This window comes from Pongo abelii, chromosome 14, assembly GCF_028885655.2.
Source record: "Pongo abelii isolate AG06213 chromosome 14, NHGRI_mPonAbe1-v2.0_pri, whole genome shotgun sequence".
NCBI lineage: Eukaryota > Metazoa > Chordata > Mammalia > Primates > Hominidae > Pongo > Pongo abelii.
In genome coordinates this window covers 22,523,361-22,543,041 of record NC_071999.2, presented here as the reverse complement: position 1 = coordinate 22,543,041, position 19,681 = coordinate 22,523,361, and the positions used below count along the sequence as shown (strand labels likewise).

At 39.9% G+C, this 19,681-nt stretch overlaps 2 protein-coding genes across 17 annotated transcripts in view; both read left to right on the top strand.

Moving 5' to 3' along the window:
* Positions 1-13,121, top strand: part of XPO4 (exportin 4) — a 124,863-nt gene extending 111,742 nt beyond the window's left edge. For 4 of the 5 annotated variants that reach the window (XM_054528793.2, XM_054528794.2, XM_054528795.2 and 1 more), the window contains 5 exons: positions 1,729-1,847; positions 3,673-3,804; positions 4,672-4,788; positions 5,213-5,305; positions 8,333-13,121. In XM_054528793.2, coding sequence (XP_054384768.1) covers positions 1,729-1,847; positions 3,673-3,804; positions 4,672-4,788; positions 5,213-5,305; positions 8,333-8,530 — 659 coding nt within the window. In that variant the 3' untranslated portion in view covers positions 8,531-13,121. The remainder of the gene's footprint in view (positions 1-1,728; positions 1,848-3,672; positions 3,805-4,671; positions 4,789-5,212; positions 5,306-8,332) is intronic. The other variant, XM_024257687.3, reaches the window with a different exon arrangement.
* Positions 13,122-18,227: 5,106 nt separating this feature from the next.
* EEF1AKMT1 (EEF1A lysine methyltransferase 1) overlaps positions 18,228-19,681 on the top strand; it is a 189,734-nt gene continuing 188,280 nt past the window's right edge. For 3 of the 12 annotated variants that reach the window (XM_063715110.1, XM_054528792.2, XM_009248475.4), the window contains exon 1: positions 18,272-18,358. The gene's annotated coding sequence lies outside the window, so the exon portion shown is untranslated. The other 9 variants (XM_054528787.2, XM_054528791.2, XM_054528785.2 and 6 more) reach the window with 8 other exon arrangements.

The following is a 19,681-nucleotide window of genomic DNA, read 5'->3' as shown; positions in this document are numbered from 1 at the left end:
GGCCTGGCTAATTTTTTGTATTTTTAGTAGAGATGGGGTTTTGCCATGTTGGCCGGGCTGGTCTCGAACTCCTGGCCTCAGGGGATCTGCCCACCTCAGCCTCCCGAAGTGCTGGGATTACTGCACCTGGCCTTGACATTCTTTAACATGGTATCCGACCTGCTTTCTTGACTCCTTAGCAGAGCACATGGTTAGAGACTGAGCCTTCTTGGAGCCCATGATGGGTTAGCCTTTGCAGGCTCTGAGAGACGTGTCTTGTTGGCAGATACCTGGAGCAGGGAGTCAAGCTCTAGGACCAGCTTTCTGCTCCAGAGCAGGCTGGGGTTCCTTGGGTAGAATCCAGGTTTACCAGTATGATGTGCAGGGAACATTTGGTGACTCCTGCTTTAACAGAGGAGATTCTTCCAACCAGAACAAAGATTCCAGGGGAGAAGTTCAGCATTAGGCTTAACAAGTGGATTTTAAGTAGACACATACCCCTCATTTGATCTTTTTGTTGTTGTTATAAGAAATATGCCCTTAATAGAAAAAAATTGTAAATATAGAGACTGAAAAATCATGCTTACTTTTGGACACCATCCAGAGTCAACTATACATTGCATTTTAGGAATTTCTGTTTTTGTTATTTTTGTCCAGTTTTCTTTGTGATCGTGCTCTAAATACAAGTTTGTTTTTATTTTGCTTTTACTCCTGGCAAGCTGTGAACTAAATTCAATTTTATATTCTGTCATTTTGTTTAATGTAGTGCTAACCTTTCCCTTGTCATTAGAATCTGTGATGATATTTTTAATGGTTATGCGGCATTCCACATTTTGGAATTTAGCCTGTTTCCTAATATTGGACATCTGGAATGTTTACCTTTTTGCTCTTATAAATGGTGATGCAGTGATCATTTCTGTGGACAAGGCTGTCTGAATTTCTGATTATATTCTTAATAGATAGAATTCTCAAAATGGTCTTAATATATTGCTTTTGAGGTTAACCACATTTCATCCTTACCGGCAATGAAATGTTATCATTTTTACAAATTATTTTTAATGTAATGAATCAGAAGTAGTATCTTTTTAAAATTTGTATTGCTTGATTGATAGTTGGAATAGACTGTTTTCCTTTAGAGTCAGACTTTGATAAACGTTTGTTTAGAGATGTTAATTTATCTGTTTAGGTCTTAGTATTCTCATTACTTTATATATATATATAATTCATATGTATTAAGAATGATAACCCTTTGTCATATGGGTTGTTCTTTTTTAAACTACTTTCTTTTTTATGTAACATTTTAATTTCTGTATTTCTCGCATTCCTTTTAAGCTTAGAAATATTATACACACTTGAAATCAAATGGATATTTCTATAGAAATTGTTTAACTCATATTATGGCTAGTATGCCAGTAGATTTTATATTTCAAAACATTGATTAAGCATTAGTTTTATTTCTAGACTGTCTCCTGCTCTTAACCTCCCCAATACTTCTGTATCAAGTACTCATATCCCCTAATAAAACTCAAAAGGATGACACAGGGCTGGGGTCTCAGATCTTTTTTTCACCCCTGGATGTGCTGTCTCCTCCATCCCCTCGCCAGAGACCGGGCAGGACGAGGTCAGATTCTTTATTATTCACTCATTATTTAGCCTCTAGGGGTGAGTTTATTTTCATAAGGGTCGAATACACATTTGGAAGATTTATTGATGTTACCACCATAAGCCTGCATCCTTTTATTTTAATAGATGAAGTGTTTAGAGGACATGAGCCAGGTCAAGCAGCAAACAGATCTGTGTCAGCAGCGGATGTTGTGTTGTACGGAGTAAACCTAATTCTGCCCTTGATGTCACAGGATCTCTTGAAGGTAATTAATGAAATTGAATGTGAACATACCACTATATGTAACTGAAGTTCAAAGATACATTAGACAAGAATATATCTGTGATTTAATTTAGTAGTTGTATCTGCTAAGTGCACATGAAGATACAATTTTTGTATTTTCATTAACAGTTACTTGTGCGTGCTTCTCAGTAACATGGGCCCTTACTCAGTCTCTGTTTCTGCCCCAGAGTCCTGCAGGCACCCATACATTAGTGACTCGTTTTGTCAGGGAGTGCTACAGAAAGAAGCCTGTCCTTTTAGAAACTACATTCTGTTAGCAGTTTTGATTACCTCATAATTTGTCACTAAGGGAATAAAGTAAGTTAAAAGTTTCAGTGTTTTCCTCTGATACTTTCTGAACATCACTCTCAGGTTAAGGGATTGAGCAAAGGAAGGCATTTTCCAAGGGGCACCATGTAAAAATGGGATGGTATGCTTCCAAGACTGATGCTGTTTTAAAGTTTTTGCACATTCTGACTACATTATGCCTTGGTTTTGTCAGTTAATATTGAGGGTGTGGTGGTGGTGAGGCAACTTTTTTCTACCACCCGTAAGTACCACAGAGGGAGGTCTCTTGTCATGAGTTGTCATAGCAGGATAAGGGTGGGGATGAGGACATGGGTGGAAAGGAAAGGAGGAGTTTGTGTGTGTATGTGCACATGTGCGTGCATGCGTGCGTGTGCACACACACACGAGATAAAGACAAGGAGTAGGAGGAAGTAAGATAGTAGAGGCTGGACCAGGCGCAGTGGCTCACGCTTGTAATCCCAGCACTTTGGGAGGCCGAGGCAGGTGGATCACGAGGTCAGGAGATCGAGACCATCCTGGCTAACACGGTGAAACCCCGTCTCTACTAAAAATACAAAAAATTAACCGGGCATGGTGGCGAGTGCCTGTAGGCCCAGCTACTCGGGAGGCTGAGGCAGGAGAATGGCGTGAACCCGGGAGGCGGAGCTTGCAGTGAGCCAAGATCGTGCCACTGCACTCCAGCCTAGGTGACAGAGCGAGACTCTGTCTCAAAAAAAAAAAAAAAAAAGTAGAGGCTGAGAAGTGTCCAGAAGGTGAGTACATACGAGAAGAATGAGTCCTATTTGATTGCCAGCATAGCAAGATCTAACCGTGTGCTTCCCCCTCCTTGAGAGTGTCTATTGGAAACAATGTTGATGACCCATGGCATTCACACAGCAGCCAGCCAGCAGGATGAGGAAGTTGAGTCAACTCTCCATATTGATTTGCATTTAGGGTTTGTTTAAACAAATAAGCCATTAAACATTTAAGTGTGTGTTTTTCTTAAGTGTGGTTAAACCAGATTACCTACTTTTAGCTCAGTTCTCTAGGATAGTACAACTGGAAAAATGTTTTTGGAAGGGTAAAGACCGAATACTCTGCTCTGTGCATAGTCTTAACAATTTGTATTAACCTTCTTGAATTTTTTCAACATGTTTGAATGGAAATACATTTACAAAAAGGTTTTACTCCCAAGTTATTTAATAATTTTAAATCTGGCTGCCTTGTTTACTTTTTCCGGGTAAACACAGAATATCTGGAATTGACCTTAGATTTTATTAACTATCTAGAAGATAATTTTTTGACTGTCTGTTACTTTGTTTCATAGTAGTTACTAAAATATGCCCTTTATTTGTACCTGTTTTTACATTTAATTTGGTCTTCATGTTTTCTGTATCTTGTACATGTTTTAAAGAAATCATTATATTTAGAAGCTTATCAGTTACTTTATTTTATTGCATTGATGAAAATAGAAATTGGATACTAATGAGCATCCAAATAATTTAATATTTCTTTTTCAGTTTCCAACCCTTTGTAATCAGTACTACAAATTAATCACATTTATCTGTGAGATTTTTCCTGAAAAAATACCACAGCTTCCTGAGGATCTGTTTAAAAGTCTGATGTACTCCCTAGAATTAGGAATGACATCATATCCTTTAAATGAACATCATTGTTACTTGTCACTTGGGGAAAAAGATCTTCCTTTAAAGAAAAGTTTTCTAAGTTTACATTTTTATTTTTCTTTTATGGTTCAATTTTATTTCTTAAAAAACCCTGGGCCAGGCACAGTGGTTCACACCTGTAATTCCAGCACTTTGGGAGGCCGAGGTGGGTGGATCACCTGAGGTCAGGAGTTCGAGACCAGCCTGGCCAACACAGTGAAACCCTGTCTCTAATAAAAATACAAAAAATTAGCTGAGTGTGATGGCAGGTGCCTGTGATCCCAGCTACTTGGGAGGCTGAGGCAGGAGAATCACTTGAACCCGGGAGGCAGAGGTGGCAGTGAGCCGAGATTGTGCCATTGCACTCTAGCCTGGGCAACAAGAGTGAAACTCCATCTCAAAAAAAAAACCTGTCACCTCTGTAACTGCTCTATATCTGTGTTTCTTTTGTTAGTTTGCCTCGTCCTGTCCTCCTTTCACAGATCTCTGAGGCATTCAGTCCCTGGTTCCAGAGTTACCCCTTCATCAGGGTCCCATTAGTAATGCTGAGCTGGGTCTCTGGTCTTAGCTCTGATTGTAGAGAATAATATGACTTTTTAATAAGTCGTATGTATCATAAACTGAAACAAGCTATACATCACCAGGCTCAAACCCAAAAACCTTATAGGCGATCTGAAAAACGCTGGAAATCTTCTTTCCTTATATAACTCAGTGAAGATATTGCCCATGAGTCTACTTGTGTATCTGTATTCATTTCTAGAAACACTCATGCATTTAATACTAGCTGTAATTTTTTTTATCTTTTATAAATCGAATATATCCAATCTAGTTTGTTCTTTGACCTTCATGATCAGAATGAGTTCGGAGGTTTGCCAGCTTTGCCTGGAGGCCTTGACACCGTTAGCTGAACAGTGTGCAAAAGCACAAGAAACAGACTCACCACTTTTTCTAGCAACACGGCACTTTCTTAAGGTAAGATGTCTGTGCGGTAGGTCAGAAAATCAGCTACTTTCAAAAGTATGGTTGGTGCACATAATTCTGCATTCAAATGAGGAAATGCTTCCATTCTTTCGGAGGCGAGGAAACCGTGACTTCCTGGTTCACTGTTTTTTCCTGAAGATCAACTCTTCATGGACACATTCTCATCCTCTATTTTTTGTGTTCTTGGAAATTGATGTGGTAAATATTGAGGGAATTTGATATTGTTGATTATTCAGATACCACAGCAAGTAGCAATATCTGTAAGGTATTTTTTAATAAACATTAAGGAAAATTTCAGATTGATTTAATAAATAGAATAACAACCAACCCTCTCTTTTTCTTTTTTGGACTGGGGAGGGACTGGAGGATATATGATCATCCTATGTTTTTATTTAGAAGTCTTATGTAATTTCAGCTGGTTTTTGATATGCTGGTTTTGCAAAAGCACAACACAGAGATGACCACTGCGGCTGGCGAAGCTTTCTACACGTTGGTGTGTTTGCACCAGGTACTGGACATGCCTCTTTTCAGGGGACTCTTCTCATTCTGTTTTGCAAAGAGATTGTTGAGATACATGGTGGGTCATTAATCCCCCCTTATAGGATCTGTGACTCAGTGCCTCAGTTCTGTTTCAGCGAGGAAGTATTTCTTAGCTTCTTTATTAGCTTTCACATGTCAGTTTGTGTTTATCTGACAGCTGTTTGTCAGTTCAAAGCATTTATTTTTTGTCCTCCACCATTATGAACCATCCTTTGCAATGGTCACTGCCCCAAAGCCTGTCGTTAAACAACTGTGCTAGGAATGAGGAATACATAATGGGTGTGTGAAGAACTCATGGTTTTGTAAGGGAGACAGGATGGCAGACAAGGAAGAGTCTGCCTTCAGACAGTATGGAAGACAGTATTTTATTGCATATTATAGAAAACAGTATATTATTTCATTTTGTTGATCTTTTAAAGATTCTGAAGCATCACTGATAGTGGGGTTAATAGAAGAGTTAGGCTAGCTTACCTGTCTCCCCACTTCTGATCGAATAGGTGCCTGTGAAATTTATGAAAAGGACTGTATTGAACAGTTTGCTGCCTCCGTTTCCCCTTTTCCTCTCCCATGCATATATATACACACACATATATATGTAATGTACATATATATGTGTGTGTGTATATATATATACCTCCCAGCATGGTCAAGAAGCTTTGGCGTTTTATTTCCGTCCTTAAAAAAGGGCTTAGAGGAGGTCTTCCATACTATTTAAAGACCTCCTTTCTCTAGACTTCCCGTAACATCTGTGCCCTAAGCTGAAGGTGCCCTGGGGCTTCATTTCTTGCTCTGTGCCCTAGGCTGCCACTTCCTGCAGGTGGTACCTGCTCTCAAATCTGTGCCCTTTCTCTGTCATTTGACTTACTTGTTGCTTACTAGCAAGGTCGTCTTCTTGTCTGATCCTTCCTTCCTTCCTCTCTCTCTTTTTCTTTTCTTTTTTCTTTTTCTTTCATTTTTCTTTTCTTTCCTTTCTTTCTTCCTTCCTCCCTCCCTCCCTTCCTCCCTTCCTTCCCTTTCTTTCTTTCTCCCTCTCTCCCTTTCCTACCCCATTCCTTTCCACCCTCTTGTCTCTTCCTTCCTTCCTTTCTTCCTTCCTTCCTTCTCTTCCTTTATTTCTCTCTCTCCCTCTCTTTTAACATATTTACACACTGCAGGAAAGAGCAGGTTTTAGGTATGGCCAGTATGATACCTGCTGCCTGGCCCCAGAGGCTCTACTATCTCGCTTTTTTTTTTTCCGAGACAGGGTCTCACTTTATTACCCAGGCTGGAGTGCAGTGGTGCAATTACTGCTAACTCCAGCCTCGGCCTCCTGGCCTCAAGCGATCCTCCCACCTCAGCTCCCCAAGTAGCTGGGACTATAGGTGTGCACCACCACACCTGGCTTATTTTTTGTAGAGACGGAGTTTCACCATGTTGCCCAGGCTTGTATCGAACTCCTGAACTTAAGCAATCCACCCGCCTCGGCCTCCCCAAGTGCCTAGGATTACAGGTGTGAGCCACCACGCCTTGCCACCTCTACCATTTCCCATGAGTAGGGAAATGATAGGAGATTATACTTGGTCCCCTGTGAACAGGACTGTCCCTTGGATAGGGCAATTAGGGGAGCCACTCTGGCTCCATGGTTGGGGATTGGGATGCTCTACCTTATCCTTCTTTTCCAAATGTAATTAACATTTGGTTTCACCATTTTGGTCTATCATGATATCGCAAGAAGCCAGTGAAAAATTACAGCATGCCAGGTGCAGTGGCTCATGCCTGTAATTTTTGCACTTTGGGAGACCAAGGTGGGTGGATTGATTGAGTCTGGGAGCTTGAGACCAGCCTGCGCAACATTGCAGAACCCTGTCTCTACTAAAAATTCAAAAATTAGCCAGGGATGGTGGTGCATGCCTGTAGTCCCAGACTCTTGGGAGGCTGAGGTAGGAGGATCACTTGAACACAGGAAGCAGAGGTTGCAGTGAGACAGGATCTCACTCTGTTGCCCAGGCTGGAGTGCAGTTTAGCAACCATGGCTCACTGCAGCCTCAACCTCTTGGGCTCAAGCGATCTCCCATTTCAGCCTCCCAAGTAGCTGGGACTACAGCTGTGCGCCACCACAACTGCCTAATTTTCAAATTTTTTGTAGAGGTGGGATCTCACTGTGTTGCTCAGGCTGGTCTCAAATTCCCGGGCTCAAACAGTTGTCCCTCCTCAGCCTCCCAAAGTGCTGGCATTAAAGGCCTGAGCCACTATGCCTGTCCAGGCCAGCTTTTTTTGAGAGCTTACCTCTGTCCTGGTTGAATTTCCCTTAAGCCCACACCTTCTTCCACTTTCCTTTATAAGGCTTTATAATAGAGTATTAAAAATAGAAAATTTCCCATATTCCTATATTTACTAAAGTCCTCTTCCTGCCCTTTCTCTAAGAGCTGCTGGGCACAGTGCTGGTTTGGAGCTTTCAGAGTGCCCTGCTCCACTTGGAGAAGGCACTGGAATAGATTTCTCCGCCCCGTCCTCCCAAAAGGCTCCTGCCTGTCCTGTCTTTGCCTGTCCTGTCTTTGTGCACATTGCTGTTCTCAGAACTGGGTGGACAAGATATCTCTATTAACCTCTGGGGAACTACTGCAGACTTAGATTATGTGTAAAACGCAAAATAAATAGGAATAATGTGCTTTGAAGAGGCAGCACAACAAAGTTGATTATCACATCGGTCTTGGGTCTAGATTGGTGGACTCTTGCTTGATCTGGGCCATATCACTTCACCTCACTGAGTGTTGAAACCTTCACCTCTGGAATGGGAATAGAAACAGTACCTGGCTCGAAGCATTGTTGTAAATGATAGATGAATTAATTCATGTAAAAGGTTTTCAAACAGAAGTACTTAAATGCTGAATTATTCTAAATGTTAACTCTTAAAATGTGTCTCTGCCTTTTAGAACCCCACAGTCCAGTAACTGATAAGATCTACTTGTATGATATTCTAAGGAGAATACTTGTGTATACTTTATCTCTTCAATAGGCTGAATATTCTGAACTGGTCGAAACATTATTGTCAAGTCAGCAAGACCCAGTTATTTACCAGAGATTAGCAGATGCCTTCAACAAGCTCACTGCAAGCAGCACTCCTCCTACGCTGGATCGGAAGCAGAAGATGGCCTTCTTAAAGAGTTTAGAAGAATTTATGGCAAATGTCGGTGGTCTCCTTTGTGTAAAATAAACAACAGAACTTTATGCTTAATTTAGATCCTTTCTGCAAAGTGCACTGAATTGCTGAAAGTTGACTTGAGTCTTGTCGTATTCCTCAGTTCATTTGGCCATTTTGGATTTTGGAGAGCCTGAAACTTTGATATGTATGTAATACAGTGAAACAGGAGAGGTCAACTTGGCATCAGCTTCTGCTGTTAAGTGTTAGCCACAATCTGTCATACATATGTCTTTTAGATTTTGAATGGTGATTTAAAATTTTCAAAATGAAATTCCATATATGTGCAAACAGATATGGGCACCACAAAATACATATGCAGTGCCTTTTTTCCTTTTAACATAGGTGGCTAGCCAAAGTTTAGAATTTTTGTCATTAAATATGAAATGGATATATGCTAGGCAGTGTTTCTCAAAATCTCCATAGATCGCCTGCATCACTTGAGGAGCTGGTGAAAAGGTAGATTCTTAGGCCCAACTGTAGACCTTCAGAGTCAGAATGTCTGGTTGTTGGGCCCAGGAGTCTTCATGTTAATAAGCTCCCTTTCGTCACCCCAAAAGTTTTGAATCAATGAAAGAGACATTGAAAACTCTTAAGAGGTTTTGTGCTTTCTAGCTTTTCCTCCCTTTGATGATTGGGTTTATAATTCAGCAAGAAGGGGAAACATCACCAGGGGTTTGTTGGCTTTTTCTTAGCTTGCTTTCTTGCTTGCTTTCTTTCTTGCTTTTCTTGCTTTCTGTCTCTCTCTTTCTTTCTTTTCTCTGTCTCTCTCTTACATCAACCCAGTGCTGCAGGTTTTGTGTAATACAAGTGACTAATCATACTCTGATGCCTGAACTTGAGGAGGAAAATACATGTATATTTTTGTTCCATAAAAATAACCTTAGGAACTGTAGCCATTTCATTGCCTTAATTTTAAGAGGAAAATACAAAAACAGCTGATCTGTTTTAGTAAGAAACCACGTCTTGATGCTTCAGAGTTGGTTTAGGGTGTTAGCTGCTATGAACCTGTTGCCCCTTTCGATCGTGTATTTATGTAGGTTTATCAGTGAAATGAAAGGCTTGTTTCCGTCTAGTCTAACTTTTTGAGTGTGTTTCTATCCAGCCACATAGCCCATATCTACTCTAAATGGCTTGCTTAAGCAATAATTATTTTAAAGGATGTGAATTACTGATTCACACAGACTATTGCACGTTGGGGCATTAGGGGCAATAATTCTTCTCCAGTCACGGGAGCCAGTGAATTTAATTTCAGAGATTAAAAATTCACTTTAGATCCTCTAGTTTGATCTTTTAATCAGGATTTTTATACAGCTGCCATGCTCCCCTAATTCAGTGTGCCAGCTTACAATGTGGAAATAAAAGCTAATTTATACACAGCAGGCATATGAAACTCCACTCATTGCAGTACTTTCACAGCACAGTGACAGGTAGAGGACTCTGGCACAGGTGCACTCATGAAACTCTGCTTCCACCATATTCCTGACACCTATCTATTAAACCATTCTGCAAATACAGTTTTTCTACCTGATTGCATATAGCATATGTGTCATGACATGTGATGCTGTGCAAAACTTTGTATAATTCTGTGTTATTAACAGTTCACAAAACTGGAGCATCTGAATTACATCCAACCTGTGCATGTGATGTTAGGTAGATGTGAATGCAGGGCCTTGGGCCATAACTTAACATTTCTCTCAATTTGATTACCATTGAGTCACAATTAAGGGGAAGCAAAAACATCTTGAAAAGACTGCTAGGAAGGAAATTAATATCAGTCATCCAGAAGTACACGTTTCTGTATTTTAAAAAATACTTTGATGCATTTATTTTTAGGTGTGTTTTTTTCCCCTTAAAAAACTTGAAGTGATATGCAGCAGTAATCTATTTGTTTTGCGTTGTTCTTGGTGTTTTGTGTTTCCCAGATCCCTCAAGCTTTCTCAGCTGTTGCGAATTATGTGTATCTGTGTGTGTGCTAAGTACAGTCTCTTTACCAAAGGGCACTGAAACACACAGTTGACTGGATAGGTCCACGCACCATGACAGAACTATAATCAAGTTATTAAAAATAAAGATGAGTGGGAAAGGAATGCCTTGGTAAGTAAAAAGGCATCTATATTTAATAACTTTTATCCAGATGGCAACATATTTGCAAAATTTGCCCAGATCCTATTACAATACTAAAAATAGAAAATTTCACCTCCATATTCCTGAGGTGTAATTTCATTAGACTAGTTTTAGTTTAAAAAGACCTTCTTCAGATTGGGCCAAATAATACTTATAAGATCACCAGAATGTTGAATATTAGCTCACTGGGGTGGGGAGAAGCCACTACCATTTTTTAGGTGATGGGGATGCCACTGAGTTGCAACGGCTAGACCTTTTCAGGGTGGTTGTGTGCATGTTTGCCTTATTGGTTGTTTGTTCACTTTGTGTTTTCTTTTGTTTTATTTTGTCCAATTTTGTCTTTAGTTGTGTTTATTAACTTCTCCCGCCTTGTTTTGTTTTAATGCTCTTGGCCCAGTAGGTGTCAAGAACACTGGCTTAATTCAAGTCAGTTGTTTTTTTTCTATTAAAACTGTTGTTAAAACATTTTTTAAAACAAAAACATTATTTGTGCCCTCTTTTATATATGTCAAAGGGTCACTGTCAAGTATTTCATTTTTAGATTTTTGTTTTATAAAATTTCTGTTGTTCATATAGTATCCTTTAACCTCTAGTTTTCCATACATCCTTTGTTTGTTTCTCATTTTATTTTCCTTGACCCATTTATTTCCCAAGGCACAATCACTAAAGACTTTATACTTTCACAGTCTGTTAATGTAGTAGCACCTGTAACTGTGTTCTTGTTCTGTTAAAAGGATTGATTTGCTTTTATAGTCGTTGTGCTGGATGAGTGGCTGCCTCAGTAGCAAAACTACCTGACAGTATTTGACAGTGTCCTTTCCAGCACCGTTATTTGGGTCTTTCAGGGTGGCCATCTCTGTTAGAAGACAGTAGCATGTTAACATCACTGCATTGAGTTTTTGTCTGGTGTAAAGTGTGACTTTTAATGTAAACAAACTGCAGGTTTTTTTCAAACCAATTTTAAGAATTTAGTCTTATTTCATTGTAAACTGTGTATCTAATTATATTACATTACTCTGTTCAGATGGGATGGTTACTACTACTTGTCCATGATTTTCATTTGAAAAGCAAGTATCTATATCATTTCCCCCCAGTCAGCATTATTTAACACTCCCCTTAACTGTCTTTGAACTTTCTCTTTTACCAAAAATGTCAAGTCTTTATAGTTGTAATATCACCATGTTTCCCATTTCTGTTAATACTTCTATGAACCCCTAAAGTATTGAAGGGAACTAGCTGTCAGTTTCAAGGATTACAAGTTTGAGTCTCCTAGTATTCAACATCATTCTGAACCCTGAAATAATATTTTTCTCTGTTACAATTTTTATCTGTTTGCCACCTCTGTTGTTAGAGGTGGTTGTCAATTGACCTTACTAAGTTAGCTGTCTTTGACGAGGAATTACTGTTATTGGTTCCTGAATAAAACATTAACCTTTTAAGTTAGAAGGAACCGCAGTACTTCTTAAGGTTTGTTTGTGTTTTTTAAAACCAGAGAATAAGGAACTGATTTGGCTGTGAGGTTTAACATTATAATTTTCTGTAAGTTTTCCCACAAAACAACATTGTTGATTTGAGGATATAATAATGTTTTAAACTTTTTAAAATATAAGTGGTTATTCTCTGACTTGGTAACTATGTTCTGAAAACACTGCATTTAAGAATTTTTAAAAATTGGTTTTCTAAAATTAAAATGTCCAAATTAGCCATATTGCTGAGCTCAAATTGATGTGAAATGCCATGGTTCCAGTTGAATTTTAAGCATATTTTCATTTAGATATAAAATATGTGAAGTATGCTTGGTTGATTATAGTGAGAACCCATGACATAGTTAACCAAAGAATATGTTTTGTTCAAATAAAAATAGAAGTTTAATACTGGGCATTCATTCTCTTTAAAGAGAATGAATGAAGAAATCGGTTTCCTGCTGTAGTTCTCTATGGGTAAGTCTTAGTAAAGACGAGAATGCTGAAGTTGGCTGTGGCGATTCCCTCCTAGGAACTGGGAGGTGTGGCTTGCCCATTACCCGCTTGAAGCTCACATCTTTACCCTCCTCTCCCACTGTGGTTTGATCTTCACCTGTTCCCAGGCCCTCCCAGCAATTGGAGAGGTGTCTTTTTTTTGGTTTTGGTTTTTTTCCCCCCCGTCTGCATTCTTAGGCCTCTTAGCTATTAGGAACTGTCAGATACATACTAGTAGCTAATTTTCCTAGCCTGAAATTATATACTGCATCTGCACTATGTACCTACTGGGGATCTGACCTCAAGTGTTTTCTGAGCCCAGGCTTCCTGGTGTGGTGTCTTTTACCACATAAAATTATTACAAATTGCAAATGTTGGTATTGTGATTTGATTCTCTGTACAAAGAAAGCAGCTCTATGCAGTGAGTTTGTGGTTTAATGGTCACAAAAATGTTAGCACTGCTACCACTCAGCACGTGTAAAATTTTTTAAATTTATAAATATTAAAATTTTAAACTTACACTAAGACTTTTCAGTTTTATTTAAAGACCCAGGGATGAGTGTACTGTTTAAATATTTACCTCTATTAACATAACTAATGAAGGTATAAAGTTGCATTTAGTTTTTCAGAAGATGCTGCAATATGATTTTAGGAAATAAGGCTATGTATTGAGCCAGTTATAGGCTGAATATCAGGTTGATAAAATTTTATTTGTATTTTTAAAATTCATAAATGGGAGTTAAAATGTGTCTTTTCACTAAATATTTTTATTACATTTTTGTTTTGACCATGTGTGATTTGTTCATGGGTATTTAGCTAGACTCTTTTATTAAACTCATTGAAATGGTGCTAGTTTGTTTACCATTATAGGAAGATTGACACTGGGGACATTACACGGTCCTAAAATAATTTTAAATTTAAAAAAATGAAGACATCTGTACAGATAAAAATCAAGATTTGCATTACCTTCTGGGAGAACCCCTGGTACTCACAGAATATCCAGTATTAGAAATATAAAAATTTTGTCTATATTTTATAATATTTATCTCAGCCCACAGTCTTAGAAACAATTTCACAGTTATTAGTTAAGTCATTATCTTTGGTGCATATTTAGTAAATACTTTTAGCAAGTCATTCTTTTTGGCCTTTCAGGGAAAGTGGTGAATTACCATCTTACTGTGTGCTAGACAGATCCACCCTTTGCCCAGTGTTAAATCTTGTAAACATATGAAGTGAAAAGTTAATTTTTAAAGAAAATGCATTTTTAAAATGTTCATTTTTAACCTGAATTTGCTTTGAATATTCTTTGATTTGTAATGTTGTTATTTAGCTTATATTGAAATTTATTCCACTCCAAAGGTGGATAAAGAAAAGTTGTTTAAGAAAACCAATTAGAGTGTATTTTGAATTTTTGTTTCTTTCATTACCAAGTGTGGGGCCATGCACACAGGCTAATCATCTGTCATTTGAGACCCACAGATGATTTCAAAGGTCCCAAATATATAAAAATCTATAACTTTTTAAAAAGACATCTTTAGTGGTGCTCTCCAAAAATACAATTCGGTTGCTTATGGGTGATGCCTTTGACAGGCTGATTAGATTATAAAACAGTTTTGTTTGTTTTTTTTTAACATAGGGTCTCAGATTGGGTCTTGTGCATTCTATGTAATCTCAAATGGCAGTTCAGTTTGACTTTCTTTTAAAACTAAGTGGAAATGGTATATTTGGTGAAACTAATGAAAGAATCTTTTGCTGGGAAATTCCACGCAGCACCCCCAGCAGCATCCTGTCTCGGTTCTGGCATATAATTCAACCTCCTACTGAGTGTCCCTGTAAATTATTTTTAATATATAGCATGAGAGTGAACTGAGGTAAGTCATTGATGTTTCCCAGAGATGATGAATGAACAAAAGCAAATAGGATCTGCTAAACATTTTTATTCCCATAGTAGTGAGCAGTTTTGTTCTTGTTTTGATAGTGTTCATTTCTGCCTAATCTTAGGCTTCAAATACACCTTTAAGAAAGCCCAAGATGTATTGAGTAGTGGAACTTCTTATTTGTACACCTGTTTATAACTGCACTGCCCTGGTGGATGTTATGGTTATTTCTAAGGACTGACCTGGTAAAGCTACTTGAACTGGTAGACTGCAGGGTAGAGGCAGACCTAGATTCAATTTCTAACTAAGCTACTTAGGGCTTACATTAATTTCAACAGGTCTGTTATCCATATCATGAGCTTATAAGTGTTCCTCCCAAAGAAAAAATTTAAAAGTGATGGATGAAATATAATAGTAGATGCTCAATAAATTCCATTGTATTTAAAGATTATTTCTGAAAACAGATTTCATTTCATTAGACAAATGTATCCTAACACTAAGTCTGATACCTAATAGTCAATTGCTTTTAAATACATGCTGTAATATCTTCATATTGATACTACGTTATAGCCCTAACCACAACCACCCTAGGGATATTGGGGTAGAATTCACCATATTATTTACTGTATTTTTTTAATGAGAAAATAGATCTATTTATGTCAACTATCTTAGTCTGTTCTATTTAATTCAACTATCTTACTCTGTTTGTGCTGTTAGAATACCTGAGACTGAAGAACAGAAACTTATTTCTTTCATTTCTGGAGGCTGCCCTTTGACTTCCATCATGTGGAAGAGGCAAGAAAGCCATCACCAGATGCTGGCAAGAGAGAATCAACTCCCTCCTTCAAGCCCGTTTGTAATGGGACCTAATTTTATTCATTAGGGAGGAACTCTCTTGGCCTAATCACCTCTTAAAGGCCCTACCTCTTCATACTGGTACATTGGCAACAATTGAATTTTGCAAGGGAGCTATTCAAACCACAGCAACAAGGATTTTATTTTCTGCTAAATAGGCACGTATTATTTCTACAACAATGAAAAAGTCCTGGCCGGGCGCGGTGGCTCACGCCTGCAATCCCAGCACTTTGGGAGGCCGAGGCAGGCGGATCACGAGGTCAGGATATCGAGACCACTCTAGCTAACATTGGTGAAACCCTGTCTCTACTAAAAATACAAAAAAAAAAAAAAAAAAAAACCGGGCGTGGTGGCGGGCGCCTGTGGTCCCAGCTACTCGGGAGGCTGAGGCAGGAAAATGGCGTGAACCCGGGAGGCGGAGCTTGCAGTGAGCCGAGATCGCGCCACTGCACTCCAGCCTGGGGACAGAGCGAGACTCCGTCTCAAAAAAAAAAAAAAAAATCCTAACGGTGATTCCCAAAGTGAGTTTCATTAGTAATTTTTTAAAATAATTGTTAAATACGTTTTGATAAACAGGTTTCTTTAGTGCATTAAGTTGAAGGCTTTAACACATTAATGCCCGTGGTGAAACTCAGAAGAAGAGTTTAATCAGATTTTCCTCATTTTACTTGATACAGTGTTTTCTCAAAGTACCTTACCGGACTAGAAATCTAAGGAATATCCTTTGCAACATGCTTACGATAATTCGAATAACTCTGTGATAAAGCACTCCATGGAAGAAAAACAAACACCTGAATCTGTTTTTGTACTTACAGGTAATTTGTTTGTTGTTGTTTTAAGAAAAACTGAGTCTAGTGTGGTTTTTTTTGTTTTGTTTTGTTTTGTTTTTTGTTTTGTTTTTTTGAGACAGAGACTCCCTCTGTCACTCAGGCTGGAGTGCAATGGTGTGATCTTGACTCACTGCAACCTCCACCTCCTGGGTGTAAGCGATTCTCCTGCCTCAGCCTCCCAAGTAGCTGGGAATACTGGCGTGTGCCACCACACCGGGCTAATTTTTGTATTTTTAGTAGAGATGGAGTTTCGCCATGTTGAGCAGGCTGGTCTCAAACTCCTGACCTCAGGTGATCTGCCCACCTTGGCCTCCCAAAGTACTGGCGTGAGCCCTGCACCTGGCCCCAAGTCTGGTTTACTTTCTTTTTTACACCATTTCTGAAGAGAAGCAAGACGAACAAAAATCATTGGTGAATACACAAAAGGAGTAATTCCTGAATTGAAGACATCCTTCATGTCCAATTTAACTGGACAAGTAATTTCCCCTTTAATGAGAATGAGTACTCCTTTGATATTTTACATGTTTATGATTTGCAAAAACCATTAAATTACAGTGCATAGGTTTCACCAGGAAAATATTAATCTTACTGTATTACTGTCATGCTGTGAGCAATCAGGTCTAGTGAAGGTATAAAAAACTCTGACATCTGTGGTCACTTTAATAGTAAAAATAGTATATAGTAAAATACGTGAAGATAACATGTCTTACATGCTATTAAAGCAATGTCAGCTTTGAAAGAAAATGATCTACTGTTTCAGACTCAATTTGACTGAATGTAAACTTCTGTTAAAGTAGTTATAAGCTAGGGCAGTCTTGTTTATTGAACACCACCTCCATAAAAAATGCACTCATAAAAGTTGGTTATTGTTTCTCAGTTTGTGTTAAATTTCTTTTAGTTTTTTAAATATATTTTCTTCCTGTTCCTTTTCCAGAATACACCTGATCTTGAAATATTTGGTTAATAGACTTATCGTCAATTCAAAACAAAGTCAAAATGTAGCATAGGTTATTATAAACTGGAAAGTTCTTAAAATAGAAATTATAGTACACCCAATGTTATAAAACTACTGTTTCATTAACTACTTACTGAATAGCATCATTTGCCAGCTGAACAGTTTATATCCTTACCTTATACCAGAAAGGATTTTCACATTGCTCAGCAGAATATATAAAATTTAGCAAGATCATGAAATTGGTACAGAAAATGGAGGAAAGGGAGGGTAGGAGCATAATATAGATTGATTTCTTGGGGAATTGGAAAAAAATAGTTTGTATCACTTATAATTTGGTAACTGCTAAAACGTAAGGGAACCTTTTAAGAATCAGTGCCTGTATGTGCCAGATAATTAAGGTGGTGTTGACAAAAATCATACCTACTTACGGCGCTAGATGTCTAAATACATATATTGACCAACGCATTCAAAACTGAAGACTCTGAAAGACTAACGAGTTTTAAAGGTTCCCCCCCCCCGCCACCGCCAATCCTGTCAATTTTACCAAAGCCTCAATTTGATGTCAACATTTAAAGTCAACGATTTGATTAAAAAAGACTGAGCAGACAATCGACCAATGAAGCCTTGACTTTGAAAATCTATGTCACTCAGTGCAAAATAGTGGGTTTAACTTTAATTAGGATCTTAATTTTTTTTTTTTTTTTAGATGTTGTCTTGCTCTGTCGCCCAGGCTGGAGTAGCTGTGGTGCGATCTCGGCTCACTGTAGCCTCTGCCTCCCGGGTTCCAGCGAGTCTCCTGCCTCAGCCTCCTGGGTAGCTGGGATTACAGGCACACGCCACCACGCCCAGCTAATTTTTGTATTTTTTAGTAGAGACGAGGTTTCACCATGTTGGTAAGGCTGGTCTCGAACTCCTGACCTCAGGTGATCCGCCCGCCTCGGCCTCCCAAAGTGTTGGGATTACAGGCGTGAGCCACCGCGCCCTGCCAGGGCCTTAATTTTTTTTTTTTTTTTTTTTTTTTTTTGCTACCATTCTTGGGGGCAGCTGATGAGACAAGTGAAGGAACGACTCCAGGCCGGAGACGGCCCTCAGGGTTGTAAACGCGGGATTGAGACGCTGCGGGTAGATGACCCGCCTTGCGCAAGGGCCTGGGCGGGAGGGCCTGCGCCTGCGCGAGCGAGACTCTGGCTAGAACCTCCCACTGCACAGGTGGAGTTTGGGCGACTGCGCACGCGCGGCTGGTGAGTGGCCGGGTTTGGGCGCAGCTGTGGGGTTGGCTGCGCGCCGCCGAGGGGTTTTGGACTGGGTTAGGTGCCTTTTGTGTGTTTGTTTCTCACCTTTTTTCCAGGGTGGTAGTGGTGGAAGAGTTTAATTAGCAGTGGCTGGCGGATGCCTGAGGGAAGGAGCTGGCGCCGGCCTGAGAGTGGATCCTGGTTGCCGGTTAGGCGCTGTTGGTCCTCGTGTCCCGGTCGCCGGAAGGGGCCGCGTCCTGTGCCGCGCACGTTGGCGCCCGGGCCTTAGGCAGCCTTGGTGCTGACCGGGAAATTAACCCCCAGGCTACGGCAGCGCGTGGAGGCCTCCCTTCCCTCCGAGTAGAAACAGGACTCGGCCTGCTGTCCTTTTCATCTTTGCCCTCGGAAGTTCGCTGATGGAGTTTGCGAAATGCCCGGTCAGGCCTGACTGTCCGCTCCTGGAGGGCGGGCACCCGCGGCGCCTGTCGCTGGGGCTTCTGAGGCAGGTCCCCTGCAGGGTGCGGGGGCTGCGAGGTGGAATAGACTAGGACGCGGGCGGCTTTACTGCGAAACGGGCAGTAGCTTCGGAGGTGCAGAAGAAGTGCTGGGACGATCGCGGGTCCCTACCGGGAGGGAGCCACATGTCAGACGGGAAGGCCTTCCTGATAGGGGCTGTGGTTACATGGGGCGTACATCACAACGTCGCACTGCACACGTACGACCTGCATTTCACTGTAAGCTTTACCTCCTTTTTAAAGTTAATTTAAAAACAGGATAAACAGAATTCTGGAAAGCAAGAAGGAAGGAACTGTTTGAGGCAGGGGGACTCAAAGATGAAAAGAGAATGAAAACCTTTGGCCCTTTTCTGGACGTAAATTGGATTAAGGGTAGAATCATCCAGCAATTTATAAAAAGTATTTGGAGAATATCTAGGCCTTACCCATTCATAGAGGGAGCCTCGCTCTCCTGCGGTTTACTGGAGTCTGGGATGGCTCCTAGGTTAATGCTCTTTCCTCTGGATCACACTATCTTAACCTAATTTCACACAAGAATGAATGTTGAAATTACAGTATGGTGGTTTTGCCCTAAGTAAATTTGATAACATGGAAATTGAGTAATTTTATACAAAAAGAGACTAACCACAGCCCCTGAGAATCCAGCTAATCCCTGCTTACGCTGCAAGCCAGCGTGTCCGCCCCTTTCCTCATGCTGTTCCGTCTTTCTGAAATCCTCACTTCATCCTTACCTTTTCCTCAGGCCGAGTTGAAGCTCCACCTGCTCTTTCACTCCTCTCCCCACTCAGGCCCTCGACTCTGATCCCATGGCGTGAAT